This window comes from Brachyistius frenatus, unplaced genomic scaffold (assembly GCF_029030835.1).
Source record: "Brachyistius frenatus isolate BFR_SWC_R1_liver_20210118 unplaced genomic scaffold, ASM2903083v1 Contig_72, whole genome shotgun sequence".
Lineage (NCBI taxonomy): Eukaryota > Metazoa > Chordata > Actinopteri > Embiotocidae > Brachyistius > Brachyistius frenatus.
Genome location: NW_027210671.1, coordinates 1,040,984 through 1,062,660, shown reverse-complemented (window position 1 = coordinate 1,062,660; position 21,677 = coordinate 1,040,984). Strand labels below are relative to the sequence as shown.

The window sequence follows — 21,677 nt, the reverse complement described above, 5'->3', positions numbered from 1 at the left end:
TCTGATCTACCAAGGGGGGGAAGGGCAGTAGCACTGTATGCATCCATGGCATTAGCATACAGTAAGTCCAGAGTTTTATTGTTCCTTGTGGGGCAGTTAACATACTGGTGCAAAGTTGGCAGTACTTTATCCAGACTGGTGTGGTTGAAGTCTCCAGTAACTGCCAAAAATGCACCGGGATGCTGAGTCTGTAGTTTAGCCACCGTGGAGTGGATGGTGTCCACTGCTGCCTCTGCGTCAGCTGATGGAGGAATGTAAACAACGATAACAATGGCGGACGTGAACTCCCTCGGTAAATAGTAAGGACGCATCCCCACGGCTAGCAGTTCAATGTCCGGGCTACAGAAACGTTCCTTCACACACACGTGGTCGGGATTACACCACCTCTCGTTCACATAGACTGCAATCCCTCCACCTTTCTTCTTGCCGCTCCGAACAACGTCTCTGTCCGCCCGAACAGTCCTGAAGCCGGGTACGGCCGCGCTGTGGTCCGGGAGATGTGAGTGCAGCCATGTCTCGGTGAAACACATGATGCTGCACTCCCGGTACTCCCTCTGGGTCTTTACCAGCGCGCCGAGCTCGTCCGTCTTGTTGGCCAACGACCTCACGTTCCCCATTAAGATCTCCGGTACCGCTGGCTTGTATTTCCTCCTTTCCGCCTTTAGCTTAGCTCCGGCTCTGCAACCCCGCCGTCTTCTCCGAAGTTCAACGGGGATCTCAGGCCTCGCTCCGGGCAGCAGCAGTCGAGGGCTACTCAGCAAGATCAGCTGATCACAAGAGTAAACAATAACAGAGCCCCCAGCCAGAAACGTGGAAAAATTACGGTCCATTACGGTCCGTTAACTGAACACGAGAGAAAGAAAAAAAAAACAACTCCGAAGAGAGAAGAAAGGTTTAAAAAATACTAATAATACTAATAACAAGGGGAGGGGAGCTGCTGCAACAGGCTGCCGCTAGCGCGGCGCCATCTAATCCCACAGTGGGGGAATTTACTCGTCACAGCAGCATATAATCCCAAAAAGGTGCACACAATAAGAAACAAAATAGAAAATGTACAAATACATATCCAATAAAATAAGATAGATACAAATAATTATTTTAGAAACAAAATAAAAGCAATGAATAAATACACACACGCAAAGTATATACACAAAAATAAAATAAAATAAATACAGTCTGACAGCAGACTGATGGAGCTGCTTAAAGCTCCTCCAGACTGATGGAGGCTGAGAGGTGTTGTGCATGATCGATGTCAGCTTGGCCAACATCCTCCTCTCGCCTCCTCTCTTCAAGCTGTCAGACAAATGTAGTGGAGTAAAAAGTACAACATTTCCCCCCCTGTAGAAATATAAAGTTGCAAAGAATGAAAGCGGGCTACTTAAGTAAAGTACAAGTACCTCAAAGAACTTAAACAGCACACAGCACTTGAGGAAACGTACATTTCCAAACCACTGATGAAGTATTCAGGGTTAACGCCCGACGTTTACTGAGCTGAAAACCGCGGAGGAGTGATCCATCTTCGCCGAACAGACGATCTCGGGCGGATGTCAGCACACAACATGTGCGCATGTCCGACGTGACCTCTCAGTGCGCCGCCGGGAGGCTGCAACACGGTCACGGTCAGCGACGGGGACACGTAAATGGGTTTATCACCACCACAGCCGTCACTGTCGTCGCTCCCGTTTACCTCGGCCGATTGTTTTGGATGGATTATTTCACTGACGTCTCACCGAGAAGCCTCTCCGCGCCCAGTCAGCCGTAGCTCGGTCCTCGCCGCTGGAGGTTAGTCGGCCATTTCGTTAGCAGCCTTTCAGCTAGGCTAGGCTAGGCTAGCATGACATGCTAATGTGATCGTAAAAGTCGGTCTGTTTTTCTGACACGTTTCTGGAGTCGTGATATTATGTCGCTTTTTTTTTTTTTTTTTTTTTTTTTTATGACTGTTTTCAGAAAATGTCACGTTTTGAGATAACGTCAGTGGAAAATTACCAGAAAAAAAAAAAATATTGCAGGTTATCGTTTACGTTTAGCATCAAGTTACGTCCGTTTGATGCGACACCGGCTCAATCTAGTTATAATAATAATTAAATTAACATTAATTATAATTATAATAATGTGTTGAGAGTTTGTGTCACATTATTGCACAGGAAATAAGTACGTGAGCAGCAGCCGGTGTGCAGCCGAGTTGTTACGTCACACCGTTGTTGTGCTCCTGATAAACTCTGACGTATGATGCCATTCATAGTTTTGGTGGCTTTAGTGTCGTTTTAAATCAACCTGCAGTAATGAATTGTAACCGGATGTGTACTTTTACAGAATACTCTACTCTGCCTCTGCAATGGCGGTCTTCGGTCAACAGGTGCTCCTCGCAGTCACAAGATCAAGGTGAGTAGGCAGCTCCTGGTTTCTTTATAGTCTGCAACCAGGGAACGGATGATTTTGAGTTCATAACCCCCGGATGACAGTAATTACCAGGCCCTGGGCGTGCAGGCTGTCTCTGGTTACACTGTCTGCTGCAGCGAAGTGTTTTCCACTGTATCTCATGACACACTGATGATGCAAGCCTTGAAAGATTTGGACTTTGCGTGCCCTCGTGTTCAGAAGCCTGAATTCTCACACGAGCTGCAACTACACAGCATAAACACAGTTGTTCAGTAAAAGTATAGCAGGATTACATTTACAGCATTTTGGTGTTTTTCCTCTGATTCGCCCTTTTCTGTCTATATTTAATGCTTTTTAATTGAGTTTACAGAAAATGTAAGATCCAGACACACAACAACAACAACTGCTCTAAAAAAAAAAGAAGATTGCATGCTGTTTTGGAAGTTACCATCCATATTGTAATTTACTCAGAGGCTTGGTTCAAAATCAAACACATCAGACATTTATTCTTGCAAGGAGCAAATACATGTACACTCAAAAAGAGGTGTGCAGCAGTGCTCCCAGATCTCCTCCGTAGGGCAGCTTTTATACAGTGTGACAAACAGTTGACAGTCACCCCCATTCCCTTTGTATCTGCTTTCATATAGTAATACTGAGTTGGTTGTAGGTCACAAGATAAGGACACGGGGGAGTCGTCCATTAGATGCGGAAAGTAAAGCAAAAAGGAATCACTTGCAAATAAGACAGAAAACAGAAGAAACTTTCCGGAGCCACAATGTAAACAAGAGGAAGAGACAAATATTTTTTTTCCATCAGTAATGTGTCAGTAAACGCAGCTCTGTGCCAACAAAGACAGGAAAGAAGAAGACTGTCGGCCAGTAAACGATGCAAGACTTAAAACAATCTTTAAACCGGTTTTAGTCCCAACTGTGTGTTAAATTTAAGATGCGGAGGTGTTGTGGGTCAAACTTTGAGCTCGTATGTTGTTCCGTATGAACACAAACGCTTCTCGGAGTGCAAAATGTCCTCTCAGGCTGCTTAAATGTGTATTTTATGTCGGTAGCAGTGGAGAGTGGGAAGAGATATTTGAGTACACAGTCACTTGAGATGCAGTCCATGTGTATTTTGATGCCAGGAGTAAACTGCAGCAGGATTCAGTATCCATCTGAGTCTTAGGTCTCAACATGTTATTAAAACAGCAAATGGTGCTCAAGAACAGAAGAAGTTTTACTAAAAGCAGTTGGATGGAAAAGACTCGAGACAGATTAATGTGGTGTGATGATTCACCAAAATATTTTGCAGAGGAAAGAACGCAGATTTGTTTCTCAGACATGTTTATCTAACAGGACTCGGTGCCATACGTGGTTTCTGAACAGCTGTAGTTGTGAGTGCAGCAGGTTTTCAAACAACCTGGTGGCTGCTCCATTTAGGGCTGAGAAACTAACAATATGTGCAAACAACCCACTTTCTGTTTTGAACAGAATTGTTCACCAGTTGAGTAGATGTTTGGTTTGGATTTAAATCTTATCACTAGTTTTTATTTTCTTGTCCTTTTGCTACACATTTCCACACAGTTTTAACTGCTCCCGTCTCTGACATGTGGTTTTGTTTGACATCCTGATGCTCAAACTGGAAAGATGCTACTGAACCAACTCATCAAGTTAATCATTAAAGCCCTCAGAGGAACACATTATATAAACCCAGATGGGGGTAGTTATCCTTAAAGATGCCTCACCTGCAACCAGCGAGGAGCCTGTTTGACAGACGTCATAGTTCTGCTTCTTTGTGATTGGTTGATGAGTGTACGGTGGCCAAGGAGAACCAAATCAAGACAAACACTTGTCTTGTATGAGCGGTGCATGTACGTGTTTCATGGAGTTACCTCTTTGTTAATGACGACAAACAATTTGAAGAGACTCCATCTTGGGTTTGGAAAATTGTGATTCACATTTTTCATTCATCTTTTTGGCATTTTATAGGCCAAATGATAATAAATCCAACTATTATTAAACATAAATTAAACTAACAAACAAATCAACAGACAAGAAATGATGATTATGATGCTGCTGTCGTGGTAACTTTTACATCGAAACAATAACTTAAGCAGCGTTTGGTGTTGTGAAGTGGTGCCGGAGTACACGCACACTTAAAACAGGGACAACCTGCAAACGCCACTCAGAAAGGCCTCGGCCCACCTGCAGCTTTGAAACCAGAAACGTCTTGCTGTGAGGCGACAGTATCAACCACTGCACTCCTGTACCACCATGTGCCCGCAACTAATTAAGTAATCATTCAAATTATAGTTGTGTACTATTAATAAGCCAATCACTTCATCAAACATATATGAGCACTTGAACATGCTGTCTTTACTTTTTCTAACAGCATTCCTGCAGATGATATTACGCAATATCTGTAATACCAGTTTTTCTTGTCTCTGTCAACAGGGGACCATATTTGTTGTCCAAGAGGCAGAGCTGCTCCTCTCTGTCTTCCAAAGCTTATCTCCACGTAGACCCTCCCTGCAACGTCTCCTCAATACCACTCAGGCACTCCCGCTACCCCCACAGTTTCAGAGGCCACCACACCCTCGGCCGTGGCCACAGCGCCGCCCTGCTCGCCCGCTCTCTACACGGTTCAGGTGTTTGGCTCCAGGACATAAAACAGGAGGACACTAAGGCCTCGCCAGCTGCTACCCAGGATGCCGCTCCAGCTGCTAAAACGGACACTGCGGCCGCCGCACCTCAGCCTCCCTCAGCTCCCCCTCCTACGTCCACCGCTACCACAGCGGCCGCCGTCCCTCCGGTCCAGGAGAGGGCAGTCGTGAAGAAGGCTCTGCATCAGAGGATTGCGGATGAGCTGAAACATTACTACAATGGCTTCCGGTTACTCGGCATCGACATCAAGATCGCCGGCAGGATGGTGTGGAGGCTGCTGCATGGACAACTGCTGTCACGCAGGGAGAGGAGACGGGTAAGAGACCACGAATCTGCTTTATAGCAAGTTAAGTAAAACCCCTTTAAAACCAGGCACTGGGATCTGGGGAACTGAGAGCCCCGCTGACACGGGATAACAAACATGCACCCATTTAATCCAACACAACAGACCTGCCACAAGCTGTTCAGTTGTTGTTGACATTGTCAGAAACATGTTAATTCAGCTGTGTGTTTGTAATGGAGGTGAAAGGTAGTTCTCGCACTGGACTGCAGTATATTTATCTTAAGAAACACTTCATCAATATCATGCAGTCAAGTCAGTTTTATTTCAGCAGCCCGTTATTACAAATCACAAACCTGCTTCAAGGGACCCTGCGATCTGCACAGCGTATGACACCATCTGACTCTTTCCACAGCTCGGTCTCAGATCAGTTGTCTCTTGATTTTTGTGTGCTGGTCTTGTATCGTCATGGTTTGCTGTTTGGTCACATTTCATCGCCCAATGGATCATGGATTTCTACGTTACACATAACAAACATTATATTATTTATATTTAATAAATGGTCACATTGAAAATGCCCAGATTTGTATTGATTGGGAGACTTAACTGTGAGGGGAAAAAAAAAACTGTTGTTGCTGTTTGGTGGACAAACTTATGTTATGGAGACTTACAGTAGATTCCTCAAAACCTGACAGCTGCTAGTTTAATTGCAATTTCCACCATTAGACTTGGACTTTATTAATCCCACTGTGGGGAAATTTGGTACTTACTTCACTGATGATGTCTGTGATGAGTTACTATCAGATAATATCATCCAGGCCAGGTTGCTGTTTTGTTTATTTATTTGAGCTGAAACTGTCTCTTCCCGCTTTGCTCTTGGCTGACACATCAGTAAAATACAAAAAAATGTTAACCGGCTGTGCTGAGAGGTTCCTCCTGTTTATTTTAAATGCATTTCAGATGATCTTTCTGTCGCTTCATGAAGAGACAACCTGTCAGAGGCTCACGCTGTGCACATGCCATGGTAAAACCACATTCAGGCTGTTTTAGAGGAGGACCGTCAGGCACGTGGGAAAGATCTCACAAACTCGGGCACCGACGGCGCTGCCGTGGCGTGAATACCGGCCCCCGTCGTCCACGTTTTGTTACATCGGCGTTGTTTTTCTTTTGTGTTTACAGCTGCTGAGGACGTGTGCTGACCTCTTCCGTCTGGTGCCCTTCATAGTGTTCATCATCGTTCCTTTCATGGAGTTCCTCCTTCCGGTTTTCCTCAAACTCTTCCCAGAGATGCTGCCCTCCACCTTCGAGACAGAGACGAAAAAGGCATGTTGGGCGCGCGCACGCGCGCTCACACACACACACACACACACACACACACACACACACACACACACACACACACACACACACACACACACACACACACACACACACACACACACACACACAACCCTGCCGCCTGAGTGACCTTGCGGGAGCGTTCGTTGTGATTATGTAATGTCTGATGGATATGGCTGCTGTCCTAAGAACCTCAGGCCATGAAGACAGCTGACTTGATCTAACCTGGGCAGTTTACTTTAGTGACAGAGGCAGGTGTGCTGATTTGGCATTTATAAGCAGTATGTCAACATTTAAACAAATGGTTTTAAACACGTTATATCGGAAATACAAGCAAATACAAGGACTTTTTTTTTTTTTTTTTTTATTAAAAGAGTTTGTCGACAATTATAACCTCTCCTATGACAACACATTTATATTATTCAAACAATTATTGTTTCATTATCTCGTCATTCATAATCTGGTATACGTCAACCACTGCTATACTCACTTTCTTCTGCTTACAGCTACATAATGGTACATTATACACTATTTGTTAAATGTTTATATGCTGCTTGTAAATGCTAAAAAGTGTCACCCTGTTGCAAAATGTAATTAATATACCAGTAGTAAGGCATTCCTTTGCTTCATTTCTGATCAGCTGGAAAAGAAACGCTGCAGCAGGTTTCTGTTGTGATGCAGTCGCTCCGTTAACTCCCCGGCTGCTCGGCGTCACGGCTGACTGCTTCACAGATATGCACTTGTGCTCCTGGACGGCACAGAGGTGTCCGGCCTCTGAAAGTGTAACTGAGCAGAGGAAGAAATTTTAAAAAAAAAACAGTCAGTTTAAAAGACGAGGTTGAAGATACCAGAGAGGAATATATATACATTGTGATTTACTGTCCAATTTATAATGTGCAGTAACAAAAGAAACTGACCTTCCTCCTCCGTCCTCTTGGTGCAGGAAGAGAAGCAGAAGAAGGGTCTGGCGGCGAAGCTGGAACTGGCCAAGTTTCTGCAGGAGACCATTGCTGAAATGGCCCGAAGGAATAAAGCCAAGACAGAGGATGAGACGCAGCGCTTCTCCACATACGTTCAGAAGGTAAATAGCAGCGAAGGTAACGTGTGTGTGTGTGTGTGTGTGTGTGTGTGTGTGTGTGTGTGTGTGTGTGTGTGTGTGTGTGTGTGTGTTTTAAAGGATATTTACAAGAACTAAACTTGGATAAGATTGGTGGATTCGGTCTTGAGGTTAAATTTTCGATCGTTTTAAATTTGTTTGCACGTCGGCTGCACGACATTAGCTGGCGACGGTTTCATTGCTCGACTGTGATATGTGCAGGTTCGAGGTACAGGGGAGCAGCCCACCACCAAGGACATCGTGCGGTTTTCGAAGCTGTTTGAGGACGAGCTGACGCTGGAGCACCTAGAGCGCCCCCAGCTGGTGGCTCTGTGCAAGCTGCTGGAGCTGCAGCCCATCGGCACAAACAACTTGCTGCGTTTTCAGCTGATGATGCAGCTCAGAACCATCAAGTCAGACGACGAGGTGAGACGGTCGAGGTCCTTCCACACTCGGTGCTCCGTATCGACTGCGAGCGGTCACCCTTCGTCGTGCTGGTGCAGCAGTTTCTCACTTCCCCTCTCCGTTTGTTCACAGATGATTGCGGCAGAGGGCGTGGCGGCCATGAGTGTGACGGAGTTACAGGCGGCGTGTCGTAGTCGTGGGATGAGGTCTCTGGGTCTCACCACCGATCAGCTACGTCAGCAGATGCAGCAGGTGAGCAACCAAATGTCCGTTTGCTGCTTTTTATCGCTTGATGGAAACTTGATCCTGGTTTCCAAAGAACGATTCCCGTGATTCTCAGCAGTTGAGGCTGAAGAGTTCAAAAGAAATAATACAAATCTCACCAAGTTTACTTTATTGTCCGAGACTGGAATGAAAAAAATAAGTGGAGTTCACTTTGTTTTCGGCTCATCAAATGTGTTTTTGTGGGATCTCGTGCCATCATTTGGGAGCATCTTTGTTTGTTACAAGTACCAAACTGTCCTCTGTCTTGTCAGCGACCTCCTTTTAATAAATGTTCCTTTCCTTGTAGTGGCTGGACCTGCACCTGAAGGAGAACGTTCCTCCATCGCTGCTGCTGCTCTCCAGAGCCATGTACCTGACAGACCTCAAACCCAAACCCCCCGTCATCCCGCCTGTTGCCAAGCTCGAGGTTCGACCTTTACAGTCTACTTGCAGTCTCGCAGTAATCCAATGTCCAGATTAGAGGACATTTTGCTCCGGTTAACATTCCAGCTGTTAAATAGCTGGTACGCAGGTCTCTGTTGGTACATTCAGTCTTTGGCTGGTGGAAAACACCCAAGTGTTTCATAATCACATTAAGGCATAACCCCATAAACTCCACAACCTCACAACCCGGAGGTTCATTCAACTGAATCAGGGTTTAGTCTTTGAAAGATGGAGTAAAAAAAAAAAAAAAATGCCCATCACAACTAATATCTTAATTAAACTTAACATCTGACCAACAGTCCAAAACCCAAAGATATTTTATCCACTTTTATATTCAAATAAATATTAGGTTGTTTTTTTTTGCTTGAAAAATGAAGATCAGAATCGAATTTTCTTCCCGAAGTAACAACAAGCAAAACAAATGAGCAAGAAACAAACCGAAGCCGGTTGACCGTGCGGTCTTGTGGGCGATGCGGTCGTCTCATCACGTGTTGGTTGTCGTTATTTCTGCAGAAAGCTACTCCTCCTCCTGCCGAGAATCCAGGAACAAACACGGCCACAGTCAGTACGGACGTGTTGACGGACGCCGCACTCATCATCAAAGACAGGCCGGTCAGTGCGCTCCGTTTCTCCCTCGCAGCTCCGTGTTCGGACGTTCAGACACTCGCGCAAGCTGCGTTTCAGTGTTTGTGCGGGAAGTGTTTCGGATTCTTAAAGGAATTGTTCAACTTTTAGTCAAACGCCTCCATTGACGTTCTCTGTGGACATTAAGATGAGAATGTTACGACTCGGATCTGTGCAGTAAATGTCTCCCGTTGATTAGCTTAGCTCAGCGTCAGGACCGGAAGAAAAGGGGAAACGACGAGCCCGGTTCTGTCTTCTAGCGATGAAATCCGCAACGGCTCGCTCGTTAACACGGCTCCTTTATTTGATTCGGTGATTGACGCAAAAAAATGTAGCTCTCTCTGTGCTTGCGGTCTTTGTGCTGAGCTCATCAGCTGCCAGCTGAAGCGTCATGTTAACTGAACTGACGAGAGTGAAACGGAGCGAACCGACGTATTTGTCAAAACATATTCTTTTCGTTTAGTAAACCGTCAGATTGTTGGTTATCGTTAGCCAATTCGATGTTGACCTTTTGGGAGAAACGTGATTTTCACAGGACAGCAACAGACGGGTAAATAAATGTTCACCCAAACGGGTCAAGAGAGGCATTTTCAGCCCGAGATAATCTGACGTTATTTTCCCGTCGCAGGTGGAGGAGATGAGAGACAAGGCTCCCGTGGTGTCGGACAAACCTCTGACTCCTGCCGAAGTCCTTCAGGTGAGCCGCCACAGCTGCTCGGACCTGCAGCATCCACCGACAGGTTTTTTTTTTTTTTTTTTTTTAATTATTTTTTTTAAATCCAATTAGTTCTCGCTGCTTTGATCTCTTTCACATGACGTGCTAATCTCTCCTTCCGGTTGAGCTGAGAGGAGAAACAAACCGAGGCCGGTTGGAAACCTGCGGAGTTTAGATCGAGGTGAAGTCGTTGCTGACTCGAAGCCCCGACAGACACCGTCGCTAATGCAGAAACAAACTGGCAAACTAACATCAGCAAGTTACTGAGAGTGAGGTTTAAAAATACCTGATAAATATAAACCCGTCACTCCTCAAAGTGCTCAGACAGTCATCTAAAGGGATACTACAAGACTCATTTCAAATGATCAGTGACAGCTGGAAATCTTGGCTGCTTAACTGAGAAATGATGCGAATTCATTTTCAGTCATCACAAAGTTATTTCCTCTGCGGCAGCTGAACATGTTACAGGAGCCGTTATAAAGTCCTAAAAATGAAAACCAAATAAACACCTTAAGGGCAGATTAACCCCAAAAGACTCGCTACGGGCAGATTTGAAAACAACTCGCTGGCTTTCCAACATTAAAGCGACGAACAACCCATAATGCAACGTAATTACACTTTTAATGTCCCCATTTGAAAAGAATATCACAATTGTCCAGGTACTAAATATAAGACGACTGTCTCTTCTACTCAAGGCAGTACAGTATCCTTTCTTTCTCGGCTTAGTTATTTTTAGTTTGTTCGGCTCCGACGCTGCACACAAGTCTTCACATGGCAGGGAAATCCCGACGACTCTGACACACTTTCTACCCCCCCCCCCCCCTCAACTACTAGGACAGCCTGTTATGTAACGTTAGTTCAATTTAACTAAATCTCCTTCGCTTATGAACATTGTGTATCACGCGGACGATATCGGCAGTTATTTCCTGCGAAGATTTCCAGGACGTCAGATTTTTGTGTGCTATTTTTAAGGCAGCACAGTGATGACGGTCTTCCTGTAAACGCTGCCGTCGGACATGTTAACGATGTGATGTGAGCATTTATTGTGAGATGGTGTCGAGTTAAAGCTGCAGCACTGATGAATTGATGTGATTGTACCAATGCGATTAAAACCCACAGCGTCACCTCGTGGCTGCAGACTGAAGGTGCCGCGTGCTCACATTGTGTCCCTGACGCCACCAGTGATGTAACAGGCTGAGAGTTTATATATTAGTCAACACATCCTCCCGTCTTTATTCCACTTTTTGCTTTGTGTGGCTGCAGCTGACCTGCCGCTGCTTTGCGTTTGTCGTTATGTGATTTAAAATGTGGCTCTAAATCTGGAAACGTTACAGAAATCGGATTTGAAGCCTACAGAAACAACATGAATGTTATTTTCACAGCTCGATAATGTTTGAAGTCACAGGACCGCCCTCCTCTTCAGATGTCGGGACACTCGCCGTGTCATTGACGCTGCTCTTTACCTCTGTTCAGGAACACGTATTTACTCCATCAGGCTCCATCCCACTATTTCTGTCCCTTAGTGTCCGTCATCTATAAAACAAATGCAAGAAAGTGGAAAAAAAAAAAAAAAACATTAACAAGGAATTTGTGTCATGTCACCTGAAACTGAATCCCGTTCATGGACGGTGTACTTCACTTCAGTTCTGTGATGTCCTCCGCAGGCTAAAGCAGCAACAGAGGTGACCCAGAAAAGCAAGATGAGTGCCAACGGCGTGTGAAGAGGAGCAGCGGTCTCTGGACTGAAGGGGGGAGGAGAGGGGGAGGAGAGGGGGAAGGGAGTTGGCTCACACAGCCCCGTGTCCTCAGAGGAAGAGGGGTGATGGATGACAGCCCAGAGAGAGTCTACATCTCCGCAGCCTTCAGTTCAAGCTCTCCATGAAACCCTTCCGCCTCCTTTGGACCGACATCTCATCCCGAAAGCCCCCCCTCCTCGTCCCCCCCCCCCTCACCGGTTACCTCCCAGGAAAGTCCAGCTATTCCCGCTCCATCTCAGCAGCTGCATCGTTTTTACCTTCAACCCCCTCATGTGCACTCCGTTCTCTGGGACTCTCCTGACATTTCACAGGACTTGAACCAGGAGGTGACGCCCGAACCGCCCACAGTAGTTCCTGGTCAACTGTCTGTCTGATGTTTCCTTCCCACAGTCCACACGGTCGCCTCTTCCTCTTCATCCTCCCCCCTGTCCTCCTGTAAATTTGTAAATATCATGTATATTTTTGTCTCCGTCTTGCATCACCGGAGCAGCAGCTTTGTACAGTTTGCTATGCTGCGGCCAGGTTCTTCTCTTTTAGCCCTTTTTTTTTTTTTTTTTTTTTTTTTTGCAGATATTTTGAAACTGGCATTTATGAAATGAGAGGAGTCATCCATGTTTTAGAAATACATCTCCGCTGATCTTTTTGGTCCCGCAGCTTTTGCTCAGTAAGCTCGACCGCGCTGACGTGCCGAAGCAGACGTCAAAAGACGACACGCTCCCAACCTGCATTTAAATCCCATTCAAAAAGGTTCAGCGAACATGTCACGAATGTCTTTTTGTCTACTGGTGAACCAGCACATCTGGACCGACCCTGCTTCTCAACAGGGTGACCTTATTGTAGTTTACTGCGTCTGTCGTTAGCGATGAAGAACATTTAAGAGCAGGTCCACTCCATAAATCCAGAGGTGACTGCTGAACTGCAGTCCGCCTCCACTGGGAAGCCACTGAAAGGGCAATCTGTATATTTGCATATACAGTGTTTGTTCTGTGTTTTAACACTAAGATGCTAAAATGTCTTGAAACTGAAAAGAGAAAATACTTGATGTTATCAATACAGATATTATATTATATTATTAAGATGGGAGACGCTTAAATTCTGAAGCCACAAATGAGATCAATATTATTTTTGGTATTGTGGTTCCAAAAGAGTGAAATAAAGCCTTCTGACTGATTATGTATAACTTTATTGAGCCCCATAAATATGCCCCTGGACGTTATTATTTGGAAGTGTTGCGTGTGCTGGACAATGTTTCAAATTTTTGAAACCCTCCTCCTCACCTTTGGACATGAGTGTTTCCTCGTTGCTGTTTATCCACAGGAACCTGTTGAGACGTGGATGCCAGGAATGAAAGGACTTTTTCTTTTATTTTTTATTTTTTTTAAACCAAATGATGTGCCTAAGGTTAAAGGGCGATTGCTTGCGTTTTTCATAGGACAGATTTCCTATATTTTATCACGTCAGTTTGTTCTTTTGATTTAATCAGTCACCTCAGTGAGTTGAAAGTGCCCAGTTGCACCTTTTCTCTGTAGGGGAATGTCTCCTCCTTCCTTTCCCATTAAATCCAGATGAATCCCGTGTTGATACTGATGGACAAGCGGCCATCTTTTCAATCAGCTCTGCACCTGAAGGTGAGAAAAACATTTAAAAAAAAAAAAAAAAATCAGACTAGTTGTTTTATCGTCTCTGCTTAGTGCTCTGCTGCTATATTTAAAGAAAAAGCCAATATTTCCTCTGAGGTTTTGAGTGAATATGGGCTGATTTAAGCTAAATGAATGCTAGTTTTTGAAGCGTAACTTTACAACAGGCTGGAAAGTAGTAGTTTTTTTTTTAAGGTGTGCGTTATTCCACCTGTACCCACACCGTGATGTCACAGAGCACACCTGTACGTCACTGCAGCCGGGTGATGCGCCGCAGGTCAGCAGAAAGGTGTTTTTTTTGTTGTTTTTTTTCCCGGAGGTGCATCCGTCACCGACCTTTGGAGAAAAAGTCATATGACTCGAGTTGATCAGGATGCTTTCGTCTGCTGCCGCAACTCAATGTGTCCTGAACAACCTTCCTCGTGTCACCTGTGTGTACCTCTCAGTCATCAGCATCATCCTGTGTGTACTTAAAACTCTGTGCCTGTCTGGGAAGTATTACTACTTATCACAGACTGTTTGTTTGTTTCGGTTCAATATTGCACCGATGCTCATTTTGACCCTGCGGTAAATTCATCCGTCAGTCTACGGCAGCAAACGAGCTCTGGATCGATGAAAAAGCAGAATTCGTATGATTAAAATGATGAAACCCTTCACAGACGTCTCCTTTCTCTCTTTGTTGTTTAGAAAATGGGAGCGAAATCCAATTTCTGTTACATTTTTGTGTGAAATTATTACTGTTGAAGACACGAGCAGTGAAACACACTAAACATTTCACATCAGCACTGTAAGGACGCCACAAATATCATTAATTGCCACCTGCTTACGTTCACATCTGTCATAAGTTTTCCTCTACACTCACGGCCAGCAGGTGGCGCCATCTATTACACAAGAAACAATGCCTTTAGTGCAATTTTTTTTTATATCACCGTGTTCAAGTCATCTAAAATAATTGAATATCTTTGTTCGAGAAGAACATCAGAGTTAATGGTATTATTTGTGATTTCTGTAACATGGCGTTGCTCCATATTACATCTGATGATAAAGAATAGCCTGCAGTCTGTACAACTTGAGGATATATCTGATATATAAGAGGATCTACTTTCATTTACTTCCACCTTAGTTGTTGTGTACTGTCCTCTGATGTGCATATCTGTCATATTGCCATTGTCTAAGTGTAAATCTGTTTTAAGGTGCCTTTTTTGCAGATCACACCAGCTCAGACATTTACCCTCACTATTCATGGTGTAGTGCTAAACTAATAAAGACAAATATTCACTAGCAGTGTGTCAGGCTAAAAGTTTGAATCTGGATCAATCTCATCCAGTTAAATGAAACAAAACTAGAGGCAGCCTATAAAGTGAGAAAATATATCCATGCCCATCATGACTCATTAAATCACTTATGCTGCGTTCCTATTCCGATTTAAATTATAGGTCAACACTGCACAAACCTAAAGACTTTTACTGCAGCCACTGCTGCCCTTTCATGTTCTCAGGAAACGGTCCAAATTGCACACTGAGGTCTCAGTGAGTCCGGTAATTTTATGCAGGAGGTTGCAGCAAACGGTGGATTTGAATCCGGTTTATGCACCGCAGTGAAGTTAATCCTGTGATTTTTTTTCCTCAATTCAAGATGATTATTTTTATCCTATGAAATACTTCTATGCAAATGCTATAAATGCACATTTTTACATAAAAATAGTATTCAAATTGAAGCATTCAAATCCAACAACCACATAAAGTGTAGTAATACATGTTGGCCTTGGTTTGGAGTCAATGGGTCACGTGACATTTAAGCTGCTGAAAACAGTGCTGATTTTTCCTTGAATTGGCCTAGTCATATAAAATATAAAATACACAAAAAACAATTTAAAAAAGAAATATGACTTACATGTCCAGCATAGTAAGACATATTGCCATTGGTTTGCAGTCACTGGGTCACATGATCAAGAACCTGTTGGGGAAAAAAATAAAAATAAAAATCTATGATGCTTTATTTAAATATTTACATGAAATAAAATTAAATACACATTATATATCAGAAGAGATAAACGACAGGAGAATTCAGTTAATTTTTTTGCCATAATTTTCACGAGTAGCGGCGAGTCAGCAGAGGTTTGAGGTCGAAAACAAACCGGTTTTATGTCATTCAAATGGTAATTTATTGATGGTTCTGAGTGAAACTCAAACTGTCTTCACTGCGGTGGTTGATGTTGGGAGTTGGTGGAGGGAAGGAGGATGACATTTTACCCGTGAAAGGAGGAGGGGCAGGAGCGACTGCTTTCAAACAAAGTTGGTGAACAGCGCTGTAGTGGACGCACCGAAAGCACAAGGTGAGAAGGGTTTATGTTTTAAGCTGTTTTTGTCCTAACTTGTTGTAAAATACGCGCTTCCTGTAAATATTGTCTCCATGTTCTGTGTTTTTGTACTTTTTGACTCCTTTTCAAAGAACAAAACAAGCCCAACATTTGCGCGATTGACGCAGTGACTTTGCGTAATAAATGACTAATTGATAGCAGGTGACCGGCACCGTGGGCCTATTTATTGTATTTACTTTTAAGAAGAAGTTAAGAGCTTTAAAAACAACAAGTTACAACCGTAAATGTCATCATGAGGCTGCCTGGAGTGACTCTGGTGGACTGTGCTATTTTAAGCCTGGCAACATCAGTGGAGCCATAGCCTCATGTTGCTGTGTGGTGCCAAAGCATTTGAAGGCCATAGTGTGTGTTAACTCAATATTATGTATTTTATCCCCAAAGAAAGTTCTGGCTCAAAGTCTTCAAACTGGGTTTTACAGTCTAAATTGATGGCATGAGCAGTGTTAGTAGATATGCTGTATCATGGTGCTTAAAATGGCACATGAAAGCAGTCCATGAGCCATGGCAACCATAAAGACTCTGCACAGATCCTGATCAATCATGTTGCAGCTAATGTTGACAGCACTTATTGTTAGTCAGACCAGAGCACACATAGGCTGTGTTTAAAGGACTGAAAAAAATGATGTGTATTTTTGGAGGCCTTAATTGTGGATTAGGCCAGCTGTCTGTCCCAGATACTTTCAAATTGTATTACTTCTTTGGTTTAAGTATGTGACATATTTCCTATGAACGTGTCTATTGTGGCTATATGGGTCGTGCTAACTTTGAGATTCAGAGAAACAAAGAGTAACTTTTTGTTTGACTCGAAAACAAATGGTTAAAATGATTAATCTGAAAATCCCATTTAAAAAAAAAAAAAAAAGGCTGCAGGATGCTTATTGTTTTTGGCCCAATAAACACAGTTATATGCAACTTTCTGTTTCCCTGAATCTCTACAGCAGAGGTGGGTAGTGCAAAGTCACAGTGTCATCAGCCACAGTGGATATGTCAGTAGGAAATATACCAGATTGAAATTAACCAGAACTATCCTTTTGTTGGGGGGTCCAACCACAAAAAGTGAAAGATGTTTAAATGGTAAAATAATAAGATTTACTTTCTTCCATATTTTAACTACCTGTTCTCTTTACTCTTCTTTCCTCTCTACAGTACAAATATGAAGCTGACTGTAGTCGCTGTTTTGTGTGTAACCTTTCTTTTGGCTCATATTAATCTGTCGCTGGCCGGCAGAAAAGGAAAGCTTGGTGGGATAACAAATCTTTTTAAGAAGCCTTCCAAAACAAAAACTAATCTGGACTCTAAGACTAAGGATTCAATCCTAAAAAAATCTAAACAACCCACACAACACAATCCAGGAGGCTACCCTCAGCAACCAGGCAGACCAGGAGGCTACCCTCAGCAACCAGGCAACCCAGCAGGTTATCCTAACCCAGGAGGTTACCCTCAGCAACCAGGCAACCCAGCAGGTTATCCTAACCCTGGAGGCTACCCTCAGCAACCAGGCAGACCAGGAGGATACCCTAATCCTGGAGGCTACCCTCAGCAACCAGGGTACCCAGCAGGTTATCCTAACCCAGGAGGCTACCCTCAGCAACCAGGCAGACCAGGAGGATACCCTAATCCTGGAGGCTACCCTCAGCAGCCAGGGTACCCAGCTGGGGGCTATCCAGCTGGTGGTTACCCAGCACAGGGCTACCCTTACGGAGGAGGTTATGGCAGTTATGGAGGTTACCCAGGTGGATACATCAACTATAACCCAAACAACAGAATCCTGAGCCCTCATTATGGTGGCAGCTTTGGTTATGGGGGCCATGGTGGTCAGGGCGGCTCTCCCTTCTCCCACTCAGTTCAGGCAATGGGCATTGCTCCCTCCGATAAGTCCAGAGGATTTGGGCGCAGTGCGGTGATGGCAGCAGCTGGAGGAGCTATGGCAGGGATGGCCCTGGGCTACGGGTTGGGAAGGTTCCCACGTCCTCAATTCAACTTCCACAGCCCAGAGGAGGAGTACTACTACAACAACTATATGTACCGGAAATATGGTGCCCAGTCTACTGACACCAATGACTACAGCACAGACTCCAGACAGAGTCCACCACCGGAGTCCTTTGATGGGTACATGGACTCCTGCATGAAGAGAAAGGACCTTTTGCCTGCAGAGACTCGAAAGCCGAAACCAGCATCCACTAAAACTAAAACCACCACAGCTGCTTCTGTGAATTCCACAACTACTGCTGCACCAGTTACTGGCATGGGCACCAACGGGACAAGTAACAGCACCGCAGCAAAAAACTCCTCAACCACTTCACCCTCTGCCGCAGAAAACTCCTCGACTACTTTACCATCCGCGGAAGAAAAATCCTTGACTTCTTCAGCTTCTGCAGCAGAAAACTCCTCGACTGCTTCACCTTCAACTCCTCCTCACCCTCTAAAAAAGCTTGAAGTCAAGCCTGCATCTCCAGCTTCACAGGTTCTTAGTAACGCTGCAACTGATGATGATGATGATGACGAAGACGACGACACAGTCAGCATTGTGGAGATTGGCTACCCAGCACTGATTAGACAGATGAAGGTCAAGAGATGTCTAGAGCTTTACATGGCCTATGCTGAAAAGCACTTGAAGAAAGAGACGAAAACCACAGTCCACAGCGGGGTGCAGGTACTGGAAATGGGGTTGCGAGGGCTTTTAACTGTGGTCACCAGCCTTGTAGTGATGCTACTGATTAGCAACATGCAAACACTGCTGCACTGAGGCCTTCATTGTCAGTGAAATGATGGAGGAATAAAGTGCACAGCAAAGAGTGTATTAAAGCAGCATGACTCTGGGGACGAACTGGTCGGTGATTTGGTCCACCACCTTGATCTAGACTGAAACTATCTTGGAAACTGTTGGACGGACTTCCATGACCTTTTGTTCAAATCTTTGTTTTTCGGAGGACTAGAGGTCGACATTTTTGGTTTCAAAAAAACATCTTGATGAGTTTTTGGCAGGTAAGATTGGGTAGATAATTTGGTTTGAAACCAAGTTGCTGCCAAATTATTAAAAGTCTTATCAACCTCAGAGGAACATTATGCAAAACTAAGATTGCAAACATGGTAAACATCGGAAGCATCTTAGCACATTGTCATTAGCATTTAGGTGAAAGCAGCACTGAACCACAATGATACCTGTAGACGTGGACTCTTGTTTTATTTATTAATGAAATCTGACCAGTGTCAGTGTGTTAGGGGTGTTCGTTTTCACTCTGGTGCTGGTACAGACTGTTAGGTTGATGATTTGTGTGAATAAACAGCTTTAAAATAATGATATCTGACATGAGAATGTAGTTCTACTGATACCAACTAAAAGGTGACTGATGTTTGGAGGACTGTCTGATTCAAGCAAAGTTCAAAAAAGGAGAGCGTGAATAATATATTGAATAAAAGAAACAGTAAATATCTGAATATTAGAGTATTTGTGATGGATCATTTTTTCACCATTTTAAATGTGTTCTAAACCAAATTGAACCTCAAATAACACAACAAGGTTAATTGAAAAAAGAAAACATTAAAACTGCAAGCAGTGATGTACGGGCCCTCGCACTCCGGCGCGCCGCGTCCCCGAAGCCGCCTCCTCGAAGCCGTCTCCCCGACGTGCAGCGTGCGAGGTACCGCATATCCCCGCTTCTCGCAAAACAGGTATATAATGTATCGTCTCACCACGCCGGATATATGTGACACGTTTCATGAGGTTTCAAGCATCCTTTGACCTTAAACATCAACTTCCTGTGTCACAGCGAGACATCAAACTTTGCCGCATCGTCACGGCGACGCCCATTAACAAAGTCGAACGAATGTCTCAATATATCATCAACTACATGTTTAGGTTATTGTGACCCGACTTGACGTTCATGGGATCAACCAGCTCGACGTAGAATGTGAAAGTATGAAAAGTGTCATTTCCAATGGCCAACAGGGGGCGCTATGACTATGAGCGAATATTACCCCACAGAGGTCTTCAGGGCGGGGCTGTTATCATACCTGTGATGTTTGGAGAAGGTCGGTCCATGTACATAAGATTTAAAGCAACTCGTAGTTTCATGGCGAGATGCTCAAAATGGCCGCCACGCTACGGGCACACACATCAACAAAAACAAATTATTTTAAGAAGATTTAATCCCAAACATGTTATCTATCCATAGAATGTAAATTCAAGTCAGTCTGACAAAATCCCTAGGACGAGTTCGTTAAAGTACAACGTGTCAGAATCGCCCAAAATGGCGACTAAATTCAAAATGGTGTACTTCCTGTCGAGTTGACATAACGGTGCAAAGTAACTTTTTTGTGCGTCGAGGTGTGATACACGTGTCCACCGGATTTTGTGAATTTAGGTAAACGTGGCCGCCGGGGCATCTCTTCAGGGGGCGCTCTCGAGCCGTTTGGCCGCGCCCACTCGCGACTCCACTAGAATACGACATTTTTCGCCGGGAGACGTGTGTATCCACTTTCATGAGTTTATGAATATGATAAAGCCTCCGAAAAGGAAAATCACTTTACTTAAGAATAAGAACGTCGAACGTCCAAGAACATTTTTACGAAAAACTATTGGGCTTTCGCACCGATTCTCGGTGCTCGGGCCCTAATAAATACCAAATAGGATTTTGCATTTAGGTACTGATCACGTGATGGATTGACACTGCACTCATCTCCATATGTACTGAATGTTTTTTACATTATCGACTGAGACTGGATTTAGAATTGTACAGGACTTTTCTATCACTGGCCACGGTGGAGGTGTATTTGTGAACACTTTATATTCTACCCGTTTTGTTTAGTCATTCATTATCAGTGTACTAACAACCCCGTGCTGTCTGGAAACTGTTCCTGCTGTCGTGATGTGGGTCTGCATGATTGGTTTATTATTTCTCTAAATTACATTTATTCTTCCCTTACATTAGAATAACACGATTACAATGACGAAACTGTTAAAAAGCAGTTCTCCCGTCTTTCAGTTAACCTTGAGGTAAATACATAAAGGTTTAGTTACTTACACAATAAAAATGGTGAAAATATGAGCCATTAATATTCAGTTGGGCTCAAAATGTTAATATTGTAAAATTGCCTTATTCTTAATATTTAGTGAAATATAGGCTGCATGTAAAATGTAGAATGAGAAATAAAACTTAATTTCTCAGCAAAAGTATGACTTGTCTTGTGTTGATCCTAAGAATACTAAAAGTGTGCACTCAAATGAAAATGTAGCTTTATTACTGTAAGGAGGCCACCATAATCCCACATGTATATATATCAATATCTAATTATTAGGGGCTTCTTTGGTTTGGTACATTATATTAAGAGTGTACTTTTGCTGCTATGAACACTTTTTATTTTTAATAAAAGATATGCGGTGGGTCCATCGACTGATTTATCACAGGCGGTTTTCAAAGTCTTCGCTGATTGAGAATGTGTTGGTGCTCGGCACTCTTCGTTCTGGCTCCCACCCACGGACACTTATTTCCTCTCCCAGAAATCATTAAAACACACTCTGCCTTTCAAACAAATGCATGATGCTGCCAGCGAGTCTCTCAGAGCCTTTGTGTTTAACATCAAATTGTATGCATCATGTCAATAGGTTTCCTATTTGCAGTCTGCATTACAAATGAATGAAAGTGGTGACTTGATTCATGAGACGGCTCTAAACTGCTGAAATGTAACCTCTTCTGAAGTTTTT

The 21,677-nt window shown here is 43.8% G+C and overlaps 2 protein-coding genes across 5 annotated transcripts; both read left to right on the top strand.

Annotated features, from left to right (window-relative positions):
* Nucleotides 1-1,576: 1,576 nt before the first annotated feature.
* letm2 (leucine zipper-EF-hand containing transmembrane protein 2) lies at nt 1,577-13,127 on the top strand. Of its 2 annotated transcripts, XM_069707778.1 has the most exons (11): nt 1,577-1,782; nt 2,314-2,382; nt 4,824-5,349; nt 6,493-6,636; nt 7,595-7,732; nt 7,970-8,173; nt 8,285-8,404; nt 8,724-8,843; nt 9,374-9,472; nt 10,113-10,181; nt 11,864-13,127. In XM_069707778.1, exons 2-11 carry the CDS (start codon nt 2,336-2,338, stop codon nt 11,918-11,920), a joined length of 1,524 nt encoding a protein of 507 aa, XP_069563879.1. In that variant the 5' UTR covers nt 1,577-1,782; nt 2,314-2,335; the 3' UTR covers nt 11,921-13,127. The 2 variants fall into 2 exon arrangements, with proteins under 2 accessions (XP_069563879.1, XP_069563880.1); XM_069707779.1 differs by lacking the exon at nt 9,374-9,472.
* Nucleotides 13,128-15,836: 2,709 nt separating this feature from the next.
* Nucleotides 15,837-21,494, top strand: LOC138626256 (uncharacterized). Of its 3 annotated transcripts, none has more exons than XM_069707776.1 (3): nt 15,837-15,928; nt 17,120-17,346; nt 17,377-21,494. In XM_069707776.1, the coding sequence occupies exons 2-3, from the start codon at nt 17,127-17,129 to the stop codon at nt 18,717-18,719; spliced, it is 1,563 nt and encodes a 520-aa protein (XP_069563877.1). In that variant the 5' UTR covers nt 15,837-15,928; nt 17,120-17,126; the 3' UTR covers nt 18,720-21,494. The 3 variants fall into 3 exon arrangements, with proteins under 3 accessions (XP_069563877.1, XP_069563878.1, XP_069563876.1); XM_069707777.1 differs by having other exon boundaries at nt 17,120-17,406; nt 17,455-21,494; XM_069707775.1 differs by having other exon boundaries at nt 17,120-21,494.
* Nucleotides 21,495-21,677: the final 183 nt, after the last annotated feature.